The sequence below is a fragment of the Aythya marila genome, assembly GCF_965140915.1.
Source record: "Aythya marila genome assembly, chromosome: Z".
Taxonomy (NCBI): Eukaryota; Metazoa; Chordata; class Aves; order Anseriformes; family Anatidae; genus Aythya; species Aythya marila.
In genome coordinates, this window is record NC_139080.1 from 34,574,966 (window position 1) to 34,600,282 (window position 25,317).

The 25,317-nt window shown below is 38.2% G+C and overlaps 1 protein-coding gene across 4 annotated transcripts in view; it reads right to left on the reverse strand.

Annotated features, from left to right (window-relative positions):
- Positions 1–18,037: 18,037 nt before the first annotated feature.
- ZDHHC21 (zDHHC palmitoyltransferase 21) overlaps positions 18,038–25,317 on the reverse strand; it is a 50,178-nt gene continuing 42,898 nt past the window's right edge. For all 4 annotated transcript variants that reach the window (XM_082782879.1, XM_082782880.1, XM_082782877.1 and 1 more), the window contains one exon: positions 18,038–25,294. In XM_082782879.1, coding sequence (XP_082639005.1) covers positions 25,162–25,294 — 133 coding nt within the window. In that variant the 3' untranslated portion in view covers positions 18,038–25,161. The remainder of the gene's footprint in view (positions 25,295–25,317) is intronic.

Sequence of the window (25,317 nt, forward strand, 5' to 3'; positions counted from 1 at the left end):
GGCTGGGAGTGGGAGCCCACAAGTTAGGTAATCATGAGACAGGTTCCCGTGCTTAAAAGAGGATAAGAGTTTTATCGCATTGTAGGGAGCTGAGAGAGCCCATGCTGCTCTCAGATGCCCAGCCCACAGCAAATCTGATCTTGCAGCATCCTCTTCTACCAAGCCCTCTGTGACCGACACGTTAAAACAGCAGTGTCTGCTCCATCTCAGATGAACACATCTCCTGAAGCTTCACCAAGTCTTTGCATCGCCTGTAGGCACAAACAGCACACAGATGTTTGCTTTACTTGCAGCCAGAAAAGGCAGAGTTAATGATGAGCCTCCCTTCTGTTGCTGCCTGTTGCCTTTCTTGCCTTGGCTGAGGACAGAATGGGCATTTCTGCCACCCAAAAAAATGTGCCTGCAGCATTGGTCAGTGCATGCTTCCCACACACGTGCTACTGCCATGCCCTCTCCTGCCAGCTGGGAGGACAGCCTTCCCCCAGGCATGTCTGTTTTGCAGATGAGATTTTAAAAATGCTGTAATACTATAATGTTTGAACACACAGTCATATACGCCACTGGGAGAAATACATAACTGGACTTTTTATTTTATTTTATTTTATTTTATTTTATTTTATTTTATTTTATTTTATTTTATTTATTTATTTATTTATTTATTTGCCTTTAGGAAAAGACAAATTTATGAGGAAAACTTTGACTTTGGCAGAAGTGCATAGTACTGCTTGTTATGTAACAGAAATGCACTTCAAGGTTATTCAAACTTCCATTTTGATAGAAGGGTTTTTTTAAGCTGAAATGAATTTTTCAACTGAAAATTGTAATGAAATATTTGACCTGACTGACCCATATTTTTATTATGATTTTTTAAATCTTTCCTAAGTATCTCTTCCATTTATTTGAAGCAATGAAAGCAGTCATCAAGATATAAATGTTTGTGGAGCAGAAACCTGATTCCTAAAGAGCTTCAGCAAAATAAAATGCAAGCAAGTTCATGCAGTTTCAGGAACCTGTCTTCTTAGTAAGTTAAGAAAATAATTACCAGCCTGACTTTTCCCCAACAGCTTGAGTTTTCATAAGGCTTGTTTTCTCCAAGCTGGCTCAGGTCTTGACTCTACTCTAGGCAACTTCCCCATCCAGGAGGGAACTAATGAACACTGCAACTCTTAATGAGCCCACAGGAATCAATTAGTTTCTTTCTGTAAGGTCCCAACACCTACTAACAGAGAGGCTCAGACAAAGAAAGCTTGCTACTCTGGAGTATATGCAGTGCTGCTGCAGAGACCTAGACTAGGACTGCAGATTTAAGGAACTGTAGAACACAAGATTAACATTCAGATTTTGGGGTGGTTTTTGTTTGTTTGTTTGCTTAATCTACTATTTGTAAAAGTCCTTGACTGTCTTTGGAAGGAAAAAAAAATCTGAAAAACTGATGATGTAAGTCTAGAGCAACACTATTTCACCAGTGTGTATTGTGTTTATATTTTTCACCTAGTGTCGTGAGGCTACCTATGACATATAGAGACTCCCCTAGTGTTGACAATTTCCTTTCCCTGGTAGCCAATGGACCTGTGGGCAGACACTTATCCCAAGCAGTATTTCCTAGGAAAACATCTAGGCCAGCCATCAATGAACCCAACCATTAGCGTTAACAGCAGATAGCTAATTGCACATCACATTCAATCATTTTCACACACAGCTCTCTCTCACATACATGTGTCATACTTGCAAGTGTCAGTGCCGGGTTGAAGCTGGGACACCAGCTCCAGCTGTTCATTCTGAAGTGAGAACTTGTACTGATGCACCAGAGCATTTTAGGCAGATGCTCAGAAAGTCCGTTGAGAGCTCCTTTGCTCCACCAGGTACAGATATATACACACACACTAATATATATATCCCCTTGGACTTTGTCTGCATGCAGCAAACTCCACAGTGGTGTGTGCTGCCCGTTTGGTTGGCAGCCTCTCCTCTTTGTTGCATAGAGTTTCTCTGTTCCTGGCATTCCAAAAGGATGGCTGGTTCTCAACAGCCTTACAGCTCTGAGGAGAGCTTTCACATGCTGCCCCTCTGCATGCACTTTTCCTCTCATTCCCCTGCTGTTTTCTGGTAAATATTTTCCATCCATAGTTATAGGCACCTACAGACAGAACCCATTCACACAAACTCACACAGAGAGGTTCTTTATGGCACCAGGCTTTTTTTTTTTTTTTTTTTTTTTTTTTTTTTTTTGTTAATGATAGAACAGCACTTATCTCCAGAAGTCTAAAAAAAAAAAAAAAAATGTTTTCAAATATACAGCTTTGATGATTCCTTCAGTAATGCAGCAGAGGGAGGTGGTTGCTATTTTTTTCACTTACCCTTTCTGTTTTAATATTTGATGTAAGTTGAGAGACAAATAAGGCTTTTTGAACAACAACAGCAAGAATAACAAACATCTAGCCATGACAGAATTTGCCTGAACAGCATCTTTGCTGTGCTGAATGCCTATGTGAAGAAAGCCAGTATTCTTACCAAGTGCTTCCTCAAGTACTTCATGGCCAGAAACTTTACAACCATACATTTCTACCTTAGCACTTTCTCTTCTGTGGACAGACATACTTTCCTGGAACTCCAAAATACTGAAGAAGTGTCATGGTACGTCCAGGACTGTGAAGAGCTCCAAGCTTCGCTTAATAGAAGCCACCAACAGTGGTGATATCCCTGAAAGTAATCAGAACCCCTCTTTTTGCTGCCATCACAAATGCCTTCCAGGCTCAGCACAGCACTTGTTTGGAACAAACAGAAAATGGAGGGTAGTGGTGCCCCTTCAGAGACCCTGCCTGCTGAGCACATGCATTGGAAGCTGCAGCTGGGCAAGCTTCCAAAAAACTGGACACCCGGTCCCCAGGCTGATGACAGTACCAGGAAAGACAGTACCACTAAGATGCTTTTTGCAAGTAATGTTTTGAAGTCATAAATGCTGAGTGTCAATTAACAAAGCAGATATGGCCAAACAGTCAAGTGGAAACCACATACTTGTAAAAATGTATGAATCAGTCAAATTCAGAGACAAATATAATGACTTAACTTACAAAATTAATAATGATATCATTTCAATATATCCACAGAACTGCTGCAGTTTATATACATGCCAATGTGCTGCAGAACCTTTCAGCTTGGGCAGGAGACAGACAGTGGTGGGGACACACCCAGAACCAGAGGGTTTCACTCTGTGTTCTTAAAGTAGTCCCAGAAAATGCTTCAATTGCATTATTTGCATTGAAATGATTCCTGCAGGATAATGGGGACAATATAAAATAACTTAAAGTGATAGAAGTCTAGCAGCCTGTTAATTTTATTTTTAAAAAAATCATCTTTTTGAAGGCAGTATGTGACCTTTATTCATTTCTTAAAAAAAATCCTAGAGCACAACTATTATTCAAAGACGGAGGAGGAGTTCTACTTGCCATTTTCCTGCAAAATTGCTTGATATTTAAGAAGCATGTTTCTTACACAAGTGTTCTTTATTCACGAAGTCCCTTGTTTCATAAGGAGGGTGGTCGTTAGCATTTAGAACAGAATAATACTCCATCCATCTCATTCGTGGGTTGAATTTCAACCCCATAAGCCATGTTAGAATCATAGAAATCTGAATTGGGTCCCCTGAGATTCAGTGCTAAGAAGCCTGCTAATAAATGGAAGCCATTATGCTGCTTGTTCATGATCTCCTTAGAAGCAGGGATGGATTCTTTTCACCTCCATTTTGAAGAGACTGGCATACTGATAGGCTTCTTCAAATACACTGCACTTTTCACTGAATGTGGAGCCTGTTCTTTGCTTACAGCACAACTCCAGTTCGGGGCATGCCAAAACAGCCTTGCCACCAGGAGCAAGCCAACTGCTCACTTTGTGCTGGCAGCAGCCCTGGGACAAGCTCCAGGGAAATCCGGTCCCTTCCCTCCAGTCTTCACTACAAAGCTGTTGAAAGAAGAAAAGGGGAAGGGGAAGGGGAAGGGGAAGGGGAAGGGGAAGGGGAAGGGGAAGGGGAAGGGGAAGGGGAAGGGGAAGGGGAAGGAAAAGCTGATTGCCCACCTTTCCTGGGGAGAAGCAATAAAGGTTTGCCCACCTTTGGCAGTTCTCAGCTGCCATTTTACTGTTTTGCTGCAGTGCTGTCCCTTTTGTTAGTCCCATGCTGGAGTATGCAGGAGCACTCTAGGAATTTTGTTCACAGTGTTTTAGCAGGACTTTTTGTTCCAGAGGGTTAGCCCAGGTGTTGAAGGTTTGTGCCTGCCACAAACCTCTCCTCAAAGGTTTGGGCACCAGTGCATTGCCTCCTGCAAGCCAGGTGGGTGAGGGTCAGCACAGATATATTTCTCCAGGAGCTTTGGTGCAGAACTGTTGGCAGAGAACAGCAAGCTACACGTAAATGGAAAGACATGTAAAATTTACCTCGGTGCCCACCTGGGAAATTGATTATCTGTCTGAAAAGAGCTCTGAGATCCCATCAGAAATGATTGTTTTAGAGCTCGCTTCTGAAAGGCCTTCATAAAATAACATTGCCAGTTCACCTATGCAGCTTACAATTCTAAGGGCATATTAGACAAAATGAATGCAACGTTTCAATACCACACCAGCCCCCCTGTGCAATAAAGATAAAACAAGGTATTTAGTTAATGGTTCATATTCTTACCTTCAAATGCCCACTGACCTATGTCAAAGAACTACACAAAGAACAACAAAGAACTAGCACAGTCTTCCAAGTACTTGCTAAACTAGTAGACCTGCAGTTTCTATCCTCCTCACAAATGATTTCTCTACTGCCTTTTTGCCACCTGTTTTATATGTCACATAAATAGAGCTCAGCTTACATAGAGCTGGTTTCCTCTTCAATTACCATTATGATACAATATAGACCTTTGCAGTTAAAAACTTTCAAAATTATAATTCAATGTACACATCTGATATGTTTGCCATAACCTTTACTAGGTTTTATAATGAGCACTGGGCACTGAGGGTAAAAGAACAGCCTCATTAATATTCTCCAAAATATCGTAGTAATGCCTTTTTCTCCCCACTTTCTCAGCCATCCTTTAAGGATTTTTACTACATGTCTTTTAAGAAAAAAACAAATTTCTCTTCTACGACTCCCATAATTTCTCTCATGAAAATTCATGAACCGGTTTGATATTATAAGAAAACAAACGTTTCTTCCTTCTTTTATTCAGAATCACCTGCAAATTACTGTAAGGAAATTTGTCATCGTTGGCTTTCTCAAACAAAACAGATTTAATTATTGATATAAGTGATTTGACTAAATACTACTCTGCACCATATCCTTTGCAGCCTAAGTCAAGAACTACTTGGAAGACTGGTAGTTTTGCTCAGACTTGTCCAAGGTTATGGAAGTGTTCATATGAATCCATATATTCATGCAACATATTTTTTTTCTGATTCTTTTTCTGAGCATTTAAAATAGGATATCCAGAGAGAGATGCACCTCAAATCTAATATTAAGCTGTGGCATTCAATTATCTTTCAGCAGCTCTGGTTTAATGAGAAGCTTTTCTAAATACTAAATTACATACATCAGTTTGGTTTACTAGTCTATTCAGAGGAAGAATAATTATTTTGTTTTGAAAAACTGACCAAATCGGATGAGACTGTGGCTGAAGTCCAACAATTCCACCAAAGTTACATCATCTTCTTTTAAGTACTTGTAGCTTTGCCAGACTTGAAATGAGTCTTAAACTTGAAAATTTTCTCTCTAGGGAATTTTCAGGAAGACTTGAGGAGAATAGACCACATCCCTCAACATGATGCACCCTTCATAGTTCAGCAGTTCCACAGGGAAGCTCCAAGGCATTCAAGGCATTGTGCCCAACAGAACGAACATGTCTGAACAAACTGGCTAATCTTCACATGCAGGCTTACTGACAAGTGTACCGGTTCTTGCGCCTGTCATGGAAGCTCTGAACTGGAAGAATTTTGCCATTGGAAGGAATTCTGAGGCGTGCCTTGGAGGAATAGTTTTTTAAGCCTGGAAACCCCTGTCTCATTCAGGAAAATAAAACCAAACCAGATGTGCATCTTCGGCCCTTCCTGTTTGTAAACGCCTGTCCGTATTTACTTTTATGTTTCCTATGAATATGTGGCTAGCTTGCACACCTTCCTGCCATGTTTTGGTGAAGACTCACCATAATTTTTTTATATAATGATTCACTTTCTTCAGTATGGAAGTAAGAACAGTATGAAAGCCAATTTTTGAAAGTCTTTGGTAAAATATTTGCTCCAAAATGAAATGTGTAGTCAGAATTCTTGTTTCAAGCTCACAGCAAAATGAGACAGACAAGACACTTCACATTTAGAAATCTTTCTTAGCCAAGTCCTCAAGGCATAGGTAGATCATTTCAAACAATCCTGTTACACGGGATTAAGCACTTGTCACTTGCTTTCTGACCTGTGGTATTGGATGGTGTATATGATCCTAATCTCACCCTTGTGCAATGCAGCGACATTTCTGCTGGTCTCACCAGCTTTACAACCATTCTTCCCTTTAATTGTACACTGATTTCCTCATGCAAATAATTTTCTTACTTGAATAGTATTATATAAGCTCCCTTTACATTTGACTGATCAGAGAGAAAATGTGACTCCTTTTAGAAACTGAACAAATAATAAAATGTGACTCATTTCAGAAATTAATGGATCATGTCACAGATTAATGGATACTGATGTATTATTTTCAATACATTAGTGATGGTGGAGATAAAAACTTCCTGAACTAAAATGGGCATGGTTCCAGTGATGTTGAAGACGATTGATTTTGGCAGCTTCAGGTCTATGGGCTGCAAAAACATCAGTTCAGAAATCATTTTGCCGACAGCGGAGCTGTGTGCCTAACTTCAGCTTTCAAAAAATACTGAGCAGAAAGTCACTTTGAGTGAGAAAACAGGAGGGAGATCAATCCAAAAATGTGAAAAGCACTGTGTATAAAGTCTTCAAAAAAAAAAAATTATAAAAAAGACTAACAAACTGTAATTTGCTAACAACAAAAAAGTCTATTGTTTATACTTTCTGTCTAGATCTAATCAGCACAGAATTAGAAGTTCAATCGTATTCTAATTTAATTGAACTAATGTCCTGTATTTTTTTTTTTTTATGTTTTGTTAGTATTTTTAATAAATTTAGCTCTAGACCACTGATAAGTTTCATTAAATTTAAATGGAGTAATCAATGCATGAGAGATGGAAAGCCCTTGAAAGATATGAAAAGTCCTTACGTCTATTCATAATTCAAGGCAAATACATAAACCACTAACTAGCACTAGCTAGCAATTATTTCATTAGTTTATTGGTTTGTAGTAAAACCACATCCATCCACCAACTTACCCTAAAACTTGTCGAACAGTATGGGTGAGTTCAGTGACAGACACACATAAAGCCATTGCCTTCTTGTGGGTGTAGCAATTCTTACATCTGGTTTTCACAGCATCTCAGCATGGAAGAAGCATGCAGCTAGACTCAGCTGGGCATTACATGACAAGCAGAAAGACAGCAGGGACAGTCTGCTGTGACCCTCTGCTGTAACACTTACTACTACAATTCCCTTTGGTATTTGAGAAGCATGGGATGAACTGTGCTCACGTAGGCTCTTTGCCTCACTTGTGCTTTGCCTCACTTACATCTTTTTCATTTCATTTATTAGTTGATTGGTTTGAGGAACACTATGCTACTTTCACCAAAGTTTAGAATATACTTTGACTTATACCTACTCAAAAGTTGTAGTTTGAATGAAAGGATCAGTTAGAGCTACTCCCAGTACTGAAAAGTACTGAAAAGCACTTCTCTCTGCCTAAAAATATGGAGATGGCATCTGTTGTATTTGCCCCGTAAGGTGATTTTCCTGTAGCTCTCAGGATGTGAGATCCTGTATTTCAACATTCTAAGTGAAGACAAATTTTCATCTGTTGTGTTCTGCAAGTATTACAGTAGGACAGGGAAACCATAACATAATGTTCAATGACCAGGACTTAACACTTGAAATAAAGATGAATAGGTGATCCTTAAAGGCTTGCTCAGAAGAATTCTTACCCCCTCTGTTTGCTGAAGATGTTTTATTAGAGGTGAGTGAAGACACATACAGTAAAAATTTCAAGCCCTGTCTATTAGTCATAAATTATCAGAATTCTTTCCTAGCTCATACAAATGCCATATATAAATTTAGTTATAGAAATGTGCCCTGGATATACAAATGTTTAGAGTAGTTTGGATGCAGATATGTTTTCAATTTCCCTGCAAGCAGTTTCAATATTAATGGTATTTACCTAAAGCTCCAATATTTAAAAATGAATTAAATTTAAATCTCAACATGATCACCTAAGACATGCTCATCTGCTGCTTTCCTTTTTAGCGTAATCCAAAATCAAAGGCTGAAAACTAAATATAGTTTTTAATATGATCTTTCTTCTTAGTCCAGATGTGTGTCATTGGTTTAACCAAGAAGTTAAAAAATAGATATGCTTCAAATTCTACATGTCTATGCAGTCCTGAATTGTAGGCAGCCCACATTTCTTATTTGATCTGTGGGATATGTCTATGTCTTCTAAAGTGGAATATCCAAGCTTCTCTGACTTGAAAAATCATAAAATCTTAAAATGGCTTGGGTTGAAAGGGACCTTAAAGATCATCTACTTCCATACCCCCTGCCATGGGCAGGGATGCCACCCTACATCATGTTGCCCAGGGCCTTGTCCAGCCTGGCCTTGAACACCACTAGGGATGCAACATCCATGGCTCCTCTTAGCAACCTGTTCCAGTGTCTTACTGCCATCTGAGTGAAGAATTTCTTCCTAACCTCTGATCAAAACCTCCCCTCTTTTAGTTTAAAACCATTCTCCATTGTCCTATCATTATCTGCCCAAGTAGAATAGTTGCTCTCCATTTTTTTTTTTTTTTTGTAAGCCCCCTTCAAGTATTGAAACGCTGCAAAGAGAACTCCTGAGAGCCTTCTCTTCCCCAGGCTGAACATCCACAACTCTCTCAGCCTTTCTTTATAGGAGAGGTACTCCAGCCCTCTGAGCAACCTCATGGCCTCCCTCTAGACCAGCTCTAACATGTTCACATCCTTCTTCTGCTGGGCGCCCCAGACCTGGACACAGCACTCCAAATGGGGTCCCATGAGGGCAGAATAGAGGGGGACAATCTCCTCCCTTGATCTGCCGGCCACCCCTCTGTTGATGCAGTCCAGGACACAGTTGGCGTTCTGGGCAGCAAGTGCACAGTGCTGGCTCATATGAAGCCTTTCATTCACCAGAACCCCCAGGTCCTTCTCTGGAGGGCTTTTCTCAGTAAGTTCTCCCAGTCTGTGCTCATGTCTGGGACTGCTCTGACCCAGGTGCAGCACCTTGCACTTGGCCTTGTTGAACCTCATTAGGTTGATGTGGGCCCACTTTTCAAGCTTGTCCAGGTCCCTTTGGATGGCATCCCTTCCTTCTGTTGTATCAACTGCACCACTCAGCTTGGTGTTGTCTGCAAACTTGATGAGGGTTCACTCAATCCCTTCATATATGTCACTGATAAAGATATTAAACAGCACTGGTCCCAAGTCATAGCCCTAAGGGACACCATTCATCACCATCCTCCACTTGGACATAGAGCCATTGACTGCCACTATTTGGGTGTGACCTTCAAGCCAATTCCTTACCCACTGAATGGTCCACCCTTCGAATCCTTCTCTCTCCAATTTGATGATCAGGATGTCATGTAGGACCATGTCAAAGGCCTTGCAGACATCCAGGAAGATGACATTGGTTGGTCTTCCTTTGTCAACTAATGCAATCACTCCAGCATAGAAGGCCACCAGACTGGACAGGCACAATTTGCCTTTGGTGAAGCCATGCTAGCTGTCTCAGATCACCTCCTTGTCCTGCATGTGCCTTAACATTGTTTCCATTGTTTCCATGATCTTCCCAGGCACAGAAGTGAGGCTCACTGATTTGTAATTCCCTGGGTAATATAATGTAATGGAAGGGGCAGTATTTGAAAAGCATACATGGTGGTTTTATCCTGCTGGGCAGCTGAATTCCACAACTCTCACTCTCACTCTCCCTCCTCAAAGAATGAGGGAAAGAAAATATGACAAAAAAAGGCTCAAGGATTGAGATAGGGACAGGGAGATCATTCAGTGATTATTATCAAAGGCAAAACAGACTCAGGATAGGGAGATTAGAGAAATTTATTACCTATTATAACAAGCGAGAGAAGCAAGAAACAAAGAAAAACTAAAAATGCCTGCCCCCTTCCACCCTCTTCCACCCCCTCCCCCCGAATGGTGCAGGGCAATGGGGAATGGAGGCTGCGGTCAGCGGTCAGCCCCTGTCATGTCATTTCCACCACTCCCTCAAGGTCTCTCTCTGCCCCTGCTCCCAGTGGGGTCCCTCCCACGGGATGCCGTCCTTCCCCAACTGAACCTGTGGGGGCTGCCCACAGGCGGCAGCTCTCCAAGCACTGCTCCCACATGGCTCTGTACCACGGGGTCCATCCATCCCCCAGGAGCAAACTGTTCCAGCACGGGTCCCCCATGGGTGGGCGGCAGCTCCCCCCAGACCCCTGCTCCTGCGTGGGCTCCTCTCCACGGGCTGCAGCTCCGACCCGGGGCCTGCTCCTGCGGGGGCTCTCCATGGGCCGCAGACTCCTCCAGGCCACATCCACCTGCTCCACCGGGGGCTCCTCCACCCATGGGGGGGCTGCAGCGTGGAGATCTGCTCCATGTGGGACCCATGGGCTGCAGGGGGACAGCCTGCTCCACCAGGGGCCTCTCCACAGCCTGCAGGAGAACTGCTGCTGCATGCCTGGAGCACCTCCTGCCCTCCTGCTGCACTGACCTGGGGGTCTGCCCGTCTGTTTCTTACTCCTCTCTCCCAGCTGCTGTTGCACAGTAGGTTCCCTCCCTCCCTCGCTCCCTCCCTCCCTCCCTCCCTCCCTCCCTCCCTCCCTCCCTCCCTCCCTCCCTCCTTCCCTCCCTTCTTTCCTTCCTTCCTTCTTCCTTTTTTTTTTTTTTTTTTTCCCATTCCTTAAATCTGCTGTCCCAGAGGCCCCACCAGCATCACTCCATGGCCTGGCTGTGACCGGCACGAGGTCTCTTTGGAGTCATCTGGAGCTGGCTCTGGTCTGATATGGGGCAGCTGCTGGGCTCTGCTCACAGTGGCCACCCCTGCAGCCTCCCTGCTACCAAAATCTTGCCACATAAACCCAGTACAGCAACTAAGATTAACAGTAAAGATTAGTTAATGCGAGTGCTGCAGACTTTGTGAAGAGTATGCATCCATTTATGGCAGGAGCTGGGACTGCACAGCCAGCAGGGGTATTGCCCTCAGCTGAAGGAGGAAAGGGAGTGCAGAGAGGTGATGCAGGTATCTCAACTTCTGTCATTTTAAGTGGTCTCACTGCCCTACCTGAGCCCTGGTTGCTGATCCAGAAGAGGAGAAGTATATCCATAAATGCCGTGTTGAAATTGCTGGCCTCACACTGTGCTCCCGGTCACTCTAAGACATCTGTAATAAGTACCTGCATCACTTTTCATGATTTCCTGCTTCTAGGCAATCTATTAGTAGACCTCTAAAATCTGATGTCTCAGCCCTAAGGACAAATAACTGTGTTTATCAGTGACTAACACAAATGCTAAGCAATGTCTTCTGCAGTCTAAATGCTTCTAGGGCTAAATAATTTTGAAGCCAAAGTCTTTAAAGTGTTGCCTGAGGAGTGGCACTCAACACAAAAAGGCTTTTAGTAAAATATCATGTCTGTATTTGTCACTCTCCCTCAAATGCCATCACAACTACAACTGCTTTTTCAGTAATCTCTTTCAATAAGATTTCAAGCACACATTCACTTAGATATATGGCTGAAAGGCAATTTATTTTTATAAGTAAGTTTAGGTAAAGAGAATGCTGACTGGTCAGGGTTTTTTTTTCCAGATAGCAGTGAAAGGCACAGTACAAATCCAATACATTCAAACAACACCCTTAAATTTCAAGTTGGAAGAGAGAGCAGTCAGAAACTGGAAGTGGAAAAAAAAAAAAATATATATATATATATATATATATATAAAGTGAAGGATCAAGCAGCCAAGGTAAGTGATGGATTTGCAGTGTCTTGGCACCTTCACGAATACTCATCTTGAAGGAGAATACAGGGGAGCTAAATGAAGTTATATTGCCTTTTTTGATAAGCCTGGTTAAGATCTTGAACTTATAATGTGCTTGTGCATCTGTTGTGACAGGTGAGCAAAGACTATAAAAAGTTCTTTCCAGAAAGAATACCTGCAAGGCACTGCAAATGCTGCTTTGATATCAGAACAGATGCACAGTTGCTTATTGCTCCATCAGCTGGAGCTCTTGAAAGAAAAACAAACAAACAAACAAACAACACCACCAACAAAACAGAGAGATTAGAAATTTTATGATTATCCCTGGGCACCAGTTGTCTGTACTAATATTGATTTCCACATTTTATCTTCTCTACCCAAATCTCCAAAGTATGGCAAGAGCTTAAAGATCTATGAGGGAATTAACTAGCATGGAAGGAAGATACATTCTTCTCAGAAAAGGAGTATAAGTGAAGTATTTGGAGAAATATTACATCTCAGCAGTAAGCACTGTCATGATATATTAAACAAGCTCTTCTTTTTGCCTTCTGTGAACACAATGCTCTGCTCTGAGTGTGTGAAACAGCATATTTACATGCTATTTCAAAGATTTTTGGTGTATGGATAAGCTAAGAATGCTAAGTCCTCCGTAATTATTTACACAAGATAGTTCCCCTGCCCCCTCTTTAAATTCTCCTTACGCAACAAATGAAGAGTTGAGGGGAGCTTTCAGACAGTATGTTTTACTCCTTGGTGCCACAGGCTGCTGCACATCAGCGCTCACCCTGCCCGCAAAGCTCCCTCCTTTCTGACAGCTCACCTCTCTGCTCTTGCAACATGCATGTCTGTCAGCCAGACCCTGACAAACCCGCAAGCAAGCCTCCCATTACTGCACATACAACTTGTTCTTCATTTTCTCTTGCACAAACATTCATCCTGCCTTTTTTTTTTTGTGATTGGTATTAGATTTGCCAGCCAGGCTAGGTGTATGAGGTGTCCATCATTCCTCTGTTTAGAGGTGTGCTTGCTCTTGCTTTAAATAAAAGCCTTGCCCTCCTCTTCAAAGTGAGGTCTGTCTCCTAACAGCTCTCTCACCCTTTTACCATCACCCTTTTAACCATCAGAACAGCCATCATAAACGGTTTACAGAATTATTATTATTTTTTTAATTACTCCAATACTTTCTGGCTTTATTGAGAACTACAGTGACTACGCTAACTATATGACATGAAGATACTGGCAAAACTCGCTCAATATTGTCAAGTTTTTAAGTTACATTCATGATTCTTTAGGCATCTGATAATTCTAAAACGGAAACAAGACAGAAATGAGAGGCTGACAGGAGTTCAGAAGGCCGGATGTTTGGTAACTATTTTAAATTAAAAGACAATTCCATGAATTTTTAAAAATGTACCTGTCTACTCATCACCATTTCACTTTCTGCAATTGCTTCCCAAGAACTGGGTCTCAGAAGATAAAGCTATTCAGAAAATACCATCTTTTTGTTTGGTATAGGGTTGTTTTTGTTTACTAACAGCATTTCCAAAGAGACTTTGAAAAGTGAGATTCCATCTTCACAGAATATAATTTTTCAGTGTTCTACTTATAGAAAAAAATTTATGGCCCCAAATTAGGTGAAAATTAAAAATAAAAATAAATAAAAAAGCAAAACATCATTGGACAAAAATACTTCTGGGACTAGCTTACATGATGAAATCTCTCACAAATGACTTCTTCAGTACCTCAACAGAACATAAATTTGAGTAGTAACCTGTCCTTCAGTTATAGTTCTAAAATTGTACACCTGGCTTCCTGTTTTAACAGACCTTGTGGAAAATTATTCCCTGAGACATTTCCTCACCTACCAAGTCAGAGACTGGAGAAATCTTATTCGTTAGGTATTCCAGGCAAAAGGAGTATTATACTCACTAATTCAACCCTGAATTTTGTAGCAAAACAGTGTAATTTAGAAATATGATCGATATCAGCATAGTGATTTGAACTTACTATTACCCATAGTACGTACAAAACATACAGTGGATTATGTGCAGTAAGACTTGCAGATATTATTTGCATTTAGAATTTAACTAGTGGCAAAAAGCACAATGTTTACTTTTTCTTTTTTTTTTTTTCAGTCACTGAGAGTTACAGAGACCTACTTTTTTGATTGGTTCTCCTTTGCTGATTTAAATCACACTGCTGTCAGAAAGTTGCAGTGTAAAGTTTTATGAAAAGTGTATTACTCATTAGTTTGTTAATATACACTCAAAACCACTTCCTCTTTGCCAAATTTTTACTTAACAAAGTAGGAAAAAGGAAGACATTTATTTTCTTATCTTTCTAACTTCTTCTTGGCAGTGCAAGGGTAGACAGTAAAATTACAGTAAAATTATTTTATCATTAGCAGACATTTGGTGACCTGTCTGGACTGTAAATAGGGAGTTATAAAAAGGAAGTCAATTAAAATGAACAACATCTTAAATTCTCTGCTTCTCCCTCTCTGTCCTCAGTGGAGAAGCGCTATTATAAGACAAAGGATGGCAGAGCCTCAGAGCTTCATTAGACATAAACATATGGATCAATAAATCTTTTTTTTTTTCTTTTTTTTTTTTTTTTCTCCCTTCTTTCATCAGGTCACTTTCTTCACTCTCAAGCTGGAAGGTCTTTCTTACACAGCTACATATTTCTTCTCCGACTTTAATGGTATCATTGCAGACCTTATATTTATTTCTTATTTACTTTATTTCTTTATTTCTTGCACAGGATAGCAGGGTTTTAATCTTACACAACAAAAGAAGTTCTCTTAACTCTTGTGATCTTCAACATCATTCAAAAAACACATCTCATTCATCAGAATGTCTTGTGGAAATAAAAAATAAATAAAATTGCAGCACCCACATTTTTTTATCATCTTTAACAATATTGTCCTTAGCATAACTCTGAGTCTGAAAGCATTTGTAATCCTATTCACACCAGCCCTGGAAGCAAAAAGAAGCTGCTACATACCCACTAGAAAAGGATGTTACACCATTGAAATATGGACTTTAGACTGCCAGTAAAGGTACCATGATAGTCAGGACTTTGTGAACAGCAACTGGAAGCCCTCAAGATGTACTGGAACTACTCAGAGCTGGCAGAAGCACCCTGGAGAACTGCACTAGCTGTAATTTTCTGCTCAGAATCACTTGATAAAGACACAACTTAGCAGTGATTGCTGCTGTGTTTGGGCTGCATCATTCAAAGGCTTTGGGGAGCATCTCCGATGTTCCGTGGATGGGAAGCAAGTGTGCAGCTGCCCAGGTAGAAGAAGCAGTGGGGACACATTGTGCTGGATGTCCTGGTAAACCAATACAGGATGGCTTCTGTGTCACAGGATGTGGCAGCTCTCATGGCAGCATGTGAGCAGGGAGTTGGAGTTTTCTCTTTTGGCAGTGTAGCCCACCCGACTCCTGCTTCTGGCACGCAGGTGTCTTAGCCAAGAAAACCAGAGGTCAACCGAAGACAGATCTTATGAGTCTCAGACTTGTGATCTAACACAGTGGGTTAGCATCCATTAGCTATCAAAACAAATGATCAAATTTCACATTTGTAGGGCTCAATTCACTGCATCGTCTGTACTTAACACCACTTGGAAAAGAAAAAAGAGGAACTTATTATCCAAATGGCAGCCAACACGCTATAGAATCAGGGACTTTGTCACAGCTATGAGAAAATCCTCACTTTATGGAATAAAAAAAAAGTGAGGTTGTGAATCATATCTAAAACAGAAAGATCACGTTCAATTTGGGGATAAATTATTACTTGGGCTTGAAAGAGTCATTATTCCTCAGCAGCACCTGTCCAATTCATTTTATGTTCAGTTCTGTGTGACTGAAATACAGCTTTTTGGCTTTCTGAATACAAAGTCTATTGCTGCATGTGTCTGATCTTAAATGAAGCCTTCAGCAAAGGGAATGTTTTTGAGAGGAGAAGTCCAATGAAAAAAATATTGTGAAACCAGAGGACATACGAAGAATGTGCTGTGACTGATACAAATTCTGGTCTTTTTTTTTTTTTTTTTTTTTTTAATTCTGGTCTTTTTTTTTTTTTTCTCCTTTTTTCTCTCTCTCTCTCTCTCTTTTTTTTTTTTTTTTTCTCCTTTTCTCTCTCTCTCTCTCTTTTTTTTTTTTTTTCTTTCTTCAAATTAGCTTGGCTGTATTTTATTCAACCTAACACATCCTCCATCCTTCCTCAAGCCTGTTTACTCAGCTGGATGTCCACAGGGTCCAATTTTCCCTCCAATTGCCCTTGCACGCTAATATAATTGCAGCTCATATGGGTAATTGGTCAGCCTACAGCAGTGTTTGCATGCATTTGTTCATCTGCACTACCTGGCAGTCTCTTAAAATGAATTTATAGACTGAAAGTACTATTGAATACTTTGTTTCATTCAGTTTATAAAAGGACAAAACACATCAAGAATTACTTCCAGGAGCTTTAGGCATTAAAAATATTGCAGTGTACACATTTTTACGGGCAAGTCGGAATAGATCTCTGTTTCCACACACCAAAAAGGAGGCAGACACACAGTTCAGTTGTATCTAATTTGCAAATACTAAAATAAATAAATTTCTTAGTAGAGATCAACCAGATTGGAAATTATTATGTGGGGAAAAGAGGCCCAGTGAAATTGCAAACAAGAGAAACCAAAATTGTTGGCAGAAAGCAGGAACAGCTTTTTCTGGAATACACACAGAACATAGAATTTTACAGGTTGGTTTTATGCTGTTGTGGGAGGATCTGTATGAAAGTGATTTTTATTACCGTTTACCAGAATCCGGTTCATGGGTTGAAACAGAAGATGCAAGTCCTGTGCCACATTACCATGTAGTTTGTACTCCCTTATTCACGAAGTGTTACAATTCAGCTATTTTAATCTTTTCCTTGCAGACATCACCACTGGCCTTTCTCTTCTGTTCACTGTTCTTGCAGTGGATCTTCCCAGGTCTCCAAAATCTTCCCTGCTCTCATTTCTGCTATGGCTGAGTCTACTGCTCATGCCAGAACCTGCAGCCTCTATTTTATTTCCTCTCTGCTGGATTTTTCTCTAGTTACTAATAGTTCTGAACGTCTCTTTAGATCTCTAAATCTAGCGTCTCATTTGAGTGAGACCTGAACGTGGGAACCCTCTCTGCATTGACTTCTCTGGCACCAATTTGCATTTGTACAAAACAAAAAGGCTGCCAATCCAGATCCCTTTAACTAGCTCAGATAGACATATTTTTAGAATCTGTGGCTTGTATGTTTTTGTACGATGTATTAAATCTTTCATAATCATCCTTGGAAACCTATTTCTCTATTTTCAATTTGCAAATGGCAATTTATAAAAATGTTATATCTACAACAAAGGTTCCTACTTAAGAACTGTCCTTCAGACAACTGTCCTGGCATAAATGTGCCACAATAGGTCTTGATTTTATGTGCTTGTACTCACCCATCAGTACAGTTTACATATTTGCTTGTTTTTCATTACATATGAGAGTTCAGAAGGCAAAAAAAAATGTGGAAGGGTTAATACATCAGTATAACTACATTTACATTATTCAATTATTTAAGCAAGAAATCTACCAATACTGTAACTAGTGCTGTCATCCTGATAGACACTCAAATTGAAAAACAGATCAGGTTTTCTTGCTTTCACCAACACTCATTTGTTCACTTAATAAGAAACAACAAAGAGGATAAGTACTTTCCTAACTATTAAATGATTTATCAGGCTTCAGTTTTCCAAAGCTATCAATGGGGATTATAGCTTTATCTTTTGATGTAAAACTATTGAGTAACAGTCGTTTAAAAAGGAATTGTGAAAATCTAAAAACAGATTTGGAAAATATAAACAAAGTATCTACACAACATTAAAATAATATTAATAAACTCAGAGGAGAAAATATTTTTTTTTTTATTATTTAAAAATAAGATTTCTAAAAATACAATATATAGGAAATTTCAATAGGAATGAAAAATAATACAAAACTTAAATCAAACATAAAAGAAAAACAGAAATATTACATGAATAAACCAAAGAATGAAAGAAAGAAAAAAGACAATACAAGATTTGATTAAAATAATACCAGGGTAAGTTTTCCTGTTTTGATATTATTCAGCCATTCACCTCATACATCACCCATTCTGGCAAAACCTGTATTAGACCTCATAACTTTCAGTAAGTTCAAAGTAAACATTACTCAGAATTGTTTGAAAACTGTCAAGATTAACCAAAGATCAGTATGACTCAATCATATGCTGAAGTGAATTACAAAATTCAGGCTAATAATTTATAAAAAGTAGTATTATTTTCCTACCTGGCACTCAGATTGAAGCTGTGAAGGATACAGAGTGATAATTTTCCATCTATAAATTGTAATGTGATCTACAATATGTTAGAAAATGCACACAGAAATACCTTTTCACCCACAAATGCATGTGTATTACAATTTAAGTTTGGTACCTTCTAGCTGAGAAAGCATGCATTCTAATGTAAATTTGAATTATTCTTCCAGGCAATAAATACTTATATGATCCTTGTGGGAACAGCTGACTTTATTCATTCCACCGTACTTGGGCAAGGAGGACACAAAATGTTATTGACCAATTTCAGCAGGACTGAAGTCCTAGGCCTAATGTAGCTCACAGATGCAAGTTTGTCAAAGAACCTTGAAGACAGTAGTACAAAAACCTTTAGAAGAACAGCGCATTCTTAAGTAATGCACTATGTTGCATGAGTAGGGACCCTGTATTTAGAAGTAGTGATTCTTCCCGAAGGCAATCTCTAGAGGCACCTCTACAACTAATAGTTTTGAAGTCTAGATAGTTTGAATAACTTAGAATTACATTCAATTCATTCATGTAAGAGAAATAATGAATTTTGTCTTTATTAATGCAGGAAACAACTGTCAGTATATCTTCTGCACTCTTAACTATTATAGCTGTTAACCTTAATATATATATATTTATAAATATATAAAACAGCTAATAATGGTGTGCCTGACAGACTGTGTGGTAGTAGCAATAGTATTTCTATTTTGATATAAACAGCATACCAAGCAGGAATTTGTCACTTTTCATCTATTTTAGATAACTTTAAACAGTGATGAAATCAATCTTTGAAATGCCTGTGTTCTCTAATTTTGAATTTTCAAATAATTTAATTTACACAATAGAAGACTTGTAATATTTTTATAGATAAGTATTTATAATGTATTTTCTATATGCAATTTGCTAATGACTGTGAAGCATAGGATTGCATCTTTATTTTGATGGCCTTATCAATATTATAAGTTGCTGTATCCTGAAAACAATCAAATTTGTTGTGACATTCCACTTGGTCTTTTATGAACCATGAATATTAACTGATGAATAAAAAAAAATTATGAATACCTGAAGAACAGCTCAGAACATAAATTTTAAAGCAGTTATGTCTGTTAATAAAGACTGATCCATGGGAGGTTACAGTTACTTTTAAAAAGTTCAAATATGTGCGAATTCAAGTCTCATAGCTGGTCTAATATTTTGACGGAAGAGATATGAATCTCTGATTGCAAATATATACCTGTGCCTGCTCCAGAACATTGCATGTACTGGCTTAGGTCAGAAGATGATGACTCAAGCAACAGCAAAGCAAAAACTAATCTGATTTAAATATAAAATGTTTAAGGAATACAGAAAACTCCCAGCTGTGGGAGAAGTTTTAACAGAACTCATTCAAAGCATTAACTTTTATGTTGCACAGAATTAATTACAACAGAAGTGATTTTGACTGGGAAGATGACTACAGCCTTGAAAGGTCTGATCTCTCACATAAATCAGAAGGAAAATTTCTCACAAGGAGAATTTTTTTCCTAGATTAGCAAACGCTTCTTGAAAACATTCTCACTCCCACATTACTAAAATACTGTGTCACACAGCAAATGCATTGAACAAAATGTCCAGAACATAATGAGAAATTATTACCATCCTGATTTTATAGGAGATATTACCTACAGGTTCAACCTCTAAGTCACCCACTGAGGTTATTTTTAAGTCTAAGTTTCTGTTTTTCAAACACAACAATTTCAGTGTTATTAATACTAAAAATCAGTTAATCAACAGAAAAACTAACTTACACAAACTTAAGCTTAAGACAAAGTGCAAACTAAGCTTCTAGAGATCTGGGACATATTGCAAGAAGGTCTTTCATGACTTCACACTAGTTAGCACCCCACATGATATGATCTCAAAGGATGGTAAAATGAGCCTGTACCTCTGGCAGTTGAGAACATACTAAGCTGAAGCCTATTAGGACTTGAAAAGCTGTACCACATGCCCACTACTGATGCAACATTATTTAAGAGCTAACAGAGCTAGAAATGTGGCTATTTGGTATATACTATAAGCAATTTATATTGAAGGCTGGACACAAATAATCTTTCAGTAGGGAATGGTCTGATTGAAGAGGGACAGGACCTTAGAAGCTCATATGCTGGGCTATATGCATATATACAAAGCTCTCTAATATTTTTTCTATTAGCACTGATGGACACGTACAATGTTTAGTTGGATCTCTTCACTGGGTTCAAATCTTTGACTACAGACTTCAACATCAGATAAGAGATTTTGCTGCCAGGCAAAAGCTTGTAGTTTCTTGGAAGAAAAACAAAACAAAACAAAACAGAATAGTACCTATGTATTCTGACAGTTAACTCTCAATCAGTTGCAAGATTGTAAATAAAAATGTATTTCTTATACACAATGTTAATAAAAATCAATTTATTATTCTTACATACATAACACAACTGCAGAATTACAGGATTGAATGAGAAATACTAGGTGTTACTAATAGATATCCACATCATTTTATGTAACTCATCCTTCAGAAGCAGATTCTATGGAAATACATATAGTTTTTATCCTAGAAAGAGTTTAGAAGTACTAATACAGTATTATTGATTGGAATATATGTAGAATAAGTAACATTTTTTGTCCAGAAAGATCAAGACTCCACCATACAAAGAAAACACTTCTAAGGAATGCAATGATATTTCTAGTTGGGAAAATGAGAAGAGTCAACCAACAGTATTAAGCTTTATCTTTGTGATACAGCTGTTCTAATAAAGCTACCATTTTGTTTTTGTTTTGTTGTTGTTGTTTTTGTTTGTTTGTTTTGTGAGCAGCAGCAAAATGAATTGCATGGTGAAGACAAAGGTTGGAGACCACCAAGTTAAAAAATACACTGAAGTGACAGCAACCTCAAATGCATGACAGCAGCTTTCTGCTACAAGTGATGTACTGCTGGCAGGAAGGATAGCCAAATACAGCATATGACATGTTATAAAACATGATTTATGTTAACTAACAACATCAAGTTACCAGAAACCCATCTTATTATCATGTTTTGTCTGAATGTAAAGTGGACTTGAAAAAAAATCTCTTTCACAGTACTGCTGAAATCCTTACTATAATCACCTACATTCCCCCACTTACGTTACCCCGCTTACATTGGAGTACAGTGGGCTGCTACAGGACAAAACAAAGCATATTTCATTATTTCTTAGAAGAATAGTTTGCTTAATAAAACCAGACATCTGTATGATGAACAATGAAAGATGAATAATGATGGCATGGATACATAAACGGCAAAACACCTGCTCTTTGCAATTTCACTTAAAGAATCAAAGCACCTGTTTTAGTCACATCTTCATTTCCACTACACATTCACGAGTTTCCCTTCACACTCACCCACTGTAGATTCAAGACAAGCAGAAGGAAGCCTAGTTCAAAATCTTTCCTTCCACTCGGTTCTCAGGTTCTTACTCATGAATCCTTCTCAAGACTGTGCATACAAACACTCCCTTCTCTCCTCCACACATTCAAAATTAGGATAAAAAATAAAGTAGCTGCCTAAATAATATTTATGTTGGTTCCTAATGTTATGAGTGAAGTCTACGAAAAATTTATTTACCCCCAAAAATCTAACAATATGAAAACATTTGAGAAATTGTGACTTTGTGACTTTATCATTTTCATCTCAGATTCAGGCAATATTTTCATATACATCATTTTCTTAAGCTCCAAGGTTCTTCTTTGGGTCATTTGAGTAGGTGCCCTAGAATTTAAATTTATAATATATTATTTGAAAGGAAAGTCTATTCCTTTCTATTCTATTTGTATTCTATTCTAAAATTCTGAAAATTTTCTAGAAAAAATCCCACATGCTACACTACCTTTTAGGCAGACTAAAAACATTATCTGCTTATTTAAGATGCAGTCCAGTCCTAATACGTTAATCTGACCACTAGCACAGACACACGCCCAAATCATTCAATTATTCGTCCAGATAACTCCTGTGCAATAATGAAGAATGACAGCTGGGCCCGTCCATGCTCCAGGCCACGATTCAACTATTGTTGCATAATATGACCAAAAGAGGGCACTTTGAGAATAAGAGAGGAAAGGCTCTACCCCACATTCGAGCACTAGGCTGACAGACTACAGCCCTAAAGTCTTCTTACAGAAGACAAAATACCTTATAATGTCCAAGCATAAACATTCTTCATCATTAACTATTAATCATGTGCATGAGTGCACGGATGTTTGTACGTATACTTTGTAGTCCATTCAGAGCATGTTTATTCCCCAATCTGGGCCTTACCATGACTTTTTTATGTTTCACACTTCCTCTTTCTTAAGAACAATGTACACATTTGGACTTCGTGTGGATTTTTATCCCCGCAAAGCGGATAACATTCAACGCATATCATGTAAAATAAATAAAATATACAATGTTTATAATTGAGGCTCCAACTACTGAGCTGATTCTGGATTACAGATTTGGTTCTCCAAGTATACTTAAATTACCTGAGATGATGATATTAGAAATCAGAAAGAATAATTATATACCCCCATAATGAACATACCAAGAACAGTTACATTCTTGATTGTATGTCTTAATAAGCATCAAAGCATTATGATCTGCTATGAAATTTGAAATTTGATTTAAAAAAAACAAACAAACAAAAAAAAAACACTACATTTTGCTTATGACACATATTTAAATATTGGCATATAAGCCAAAACTGACTGCTATTATTGCAGTCTCTCCTCTATGTGCTTTGCAGAGATTACAGTAATTGAATACCTTCCAAAAAAAAGTGAATACAGACATTACTTTAGAATGTATAAACACATTCTTGTTAATTTCAAGTGCTAGTCCAGCCTTTTCATCCACTTTTCATGAAACTCACCTTCATTTACATACTGCTGCCAATACCATCTTAAATTCTAAACTCACATCTACAAACACAGTGAAAAAAAAAAGAATAGCTGAATATTAGGCTCAAAATTTAAATGACGCATTGTATTCATTTTATAAGAGAGGAGAAGTGAAGTTAGTTCAAATATTAGAAGTTTACAAAAAATTCAAGTGATTTTTAAGATGAGCAATTTTGGCAATTTCAAAGCATCGTCAAAATCTGTTAACTCAATAAATGAACACCTAGCACAGGCAATGACTCTATTAAGATTTTAAGAGCTGATCTAAAAATTCATTATGAACAGCATTCAAAAGCTAGCCATTCATTTTGAATGAACCATTTATAAATTTTCTCCAAATTCAGCCTATATATTGTACACGCTGATTTTGTGCCTTTTTATTATCTATTTGCTTGGCTGTCATTTAAGGTGGATCCTAGCCCATTTAGACAAGACAAGAAACACTATAAGCAGCATAACTTAAAACATTGCAGCTCTGAGTTTTTCATGAAAATTCACAGAACTTTCAAAAATCACAAATATCCCATGCTGGTATTTGTACAGATACACAAGGCTATAATAAACTACATATATTTTCCAGATAGAGCAAAGTCAAGCCAGTGCTTAGGAACCATTGTCATTTTACCACATGTAACCTTCAGAATGCTTTCTTTGGTTAATTATTTCTGTACAGAAAGGGCCCACAATAAGCTATTGTGTATCAATATAATACCCTATTAAATCAGCTAGTAATCTTTACCAGACATATTACTAGCAAATATCTGTATTTATATATAAATATTTTAAATTATTTTCATATATGCTCCCCATTTACAAACACTTAAACTAATTGCAGCTAGTCATGACTAAAGAATAAAAAATATAAAATGTTTATCGTTCTAATGACAATGTACTATTCTTTACAGTACATTATGCTAATTATATCTGCATTTTAAAAACATCATAATTCTCACATTTGCACCCTACAACTTTTAAAATTATTATTTTATTTTGAATTATTGCAAAGAAATCCTTGGGATACTGTGTAAAGCATGCTTTCCATCTGCATACTTTACCCTGTGACATTTCATAGCTTCTGTTGACATTAAGACACAAGTATTTTCCACTAAGATCATATTTATGCAGAAAGATAATTGTAAGATCTCTCTATATAAACAGATACATATACATGAATTTATAAAAACCCTTCTGAGAAAGGTTTAGGAAGAAGTCTGTCTGTTTTAAATGTTTTGTTTTATAGTGCAGTGTTGCATGATTAAAACTTTGCATCACAAATAAATGGCAGTATAAGTGAATTTTAAACATATGTAGCAGAAAATAAGACCTCAATATTATTTAAAAAGACCTACCGATTAAAAAAAAATAAAAATCAATAAGACACTTAGTGGAAAAGCTAACAATCAGTGTAAACTTCAGTGTTTCCTACCGAAGTAAAAAAACAAAAGAGCCAGTATTATCAAACACTGTACAACTGCATTCCAGTCATTTGTTTTTGCTATTAACCTCAAAGACAACAGAAATCCCTTTGGAAAGCTAATTTGAAAGTGAATATGCCTAAACTTGAACATACAACTTGTAATAATTTCAGAACAGAATCAAGACCACTATTAAAATAAAGCCTGGGGCACTCTGTGATGTTTATGATTGGTGGGTGGCTTTTAATTGACTTGAAGACTGTCATAGTCCTATTATCATAAAACCTGTAACACACTTCCAGCATGGAGGACCCATCTGTGCCCACCATCCATCTGTTTAGACATGATTGGCAAAGTGGTAGGGAACTCGCAGTGGTTGCCTCTGCCTGAAAGGAATAAACCACAGGATCTTCCAGCGAGTGCCAAAAACTTCTGAGAAGGTCTGCTGCCATGGCTTTCGGGGCCTCGATCTACAGAAGACAGCATTATTAGT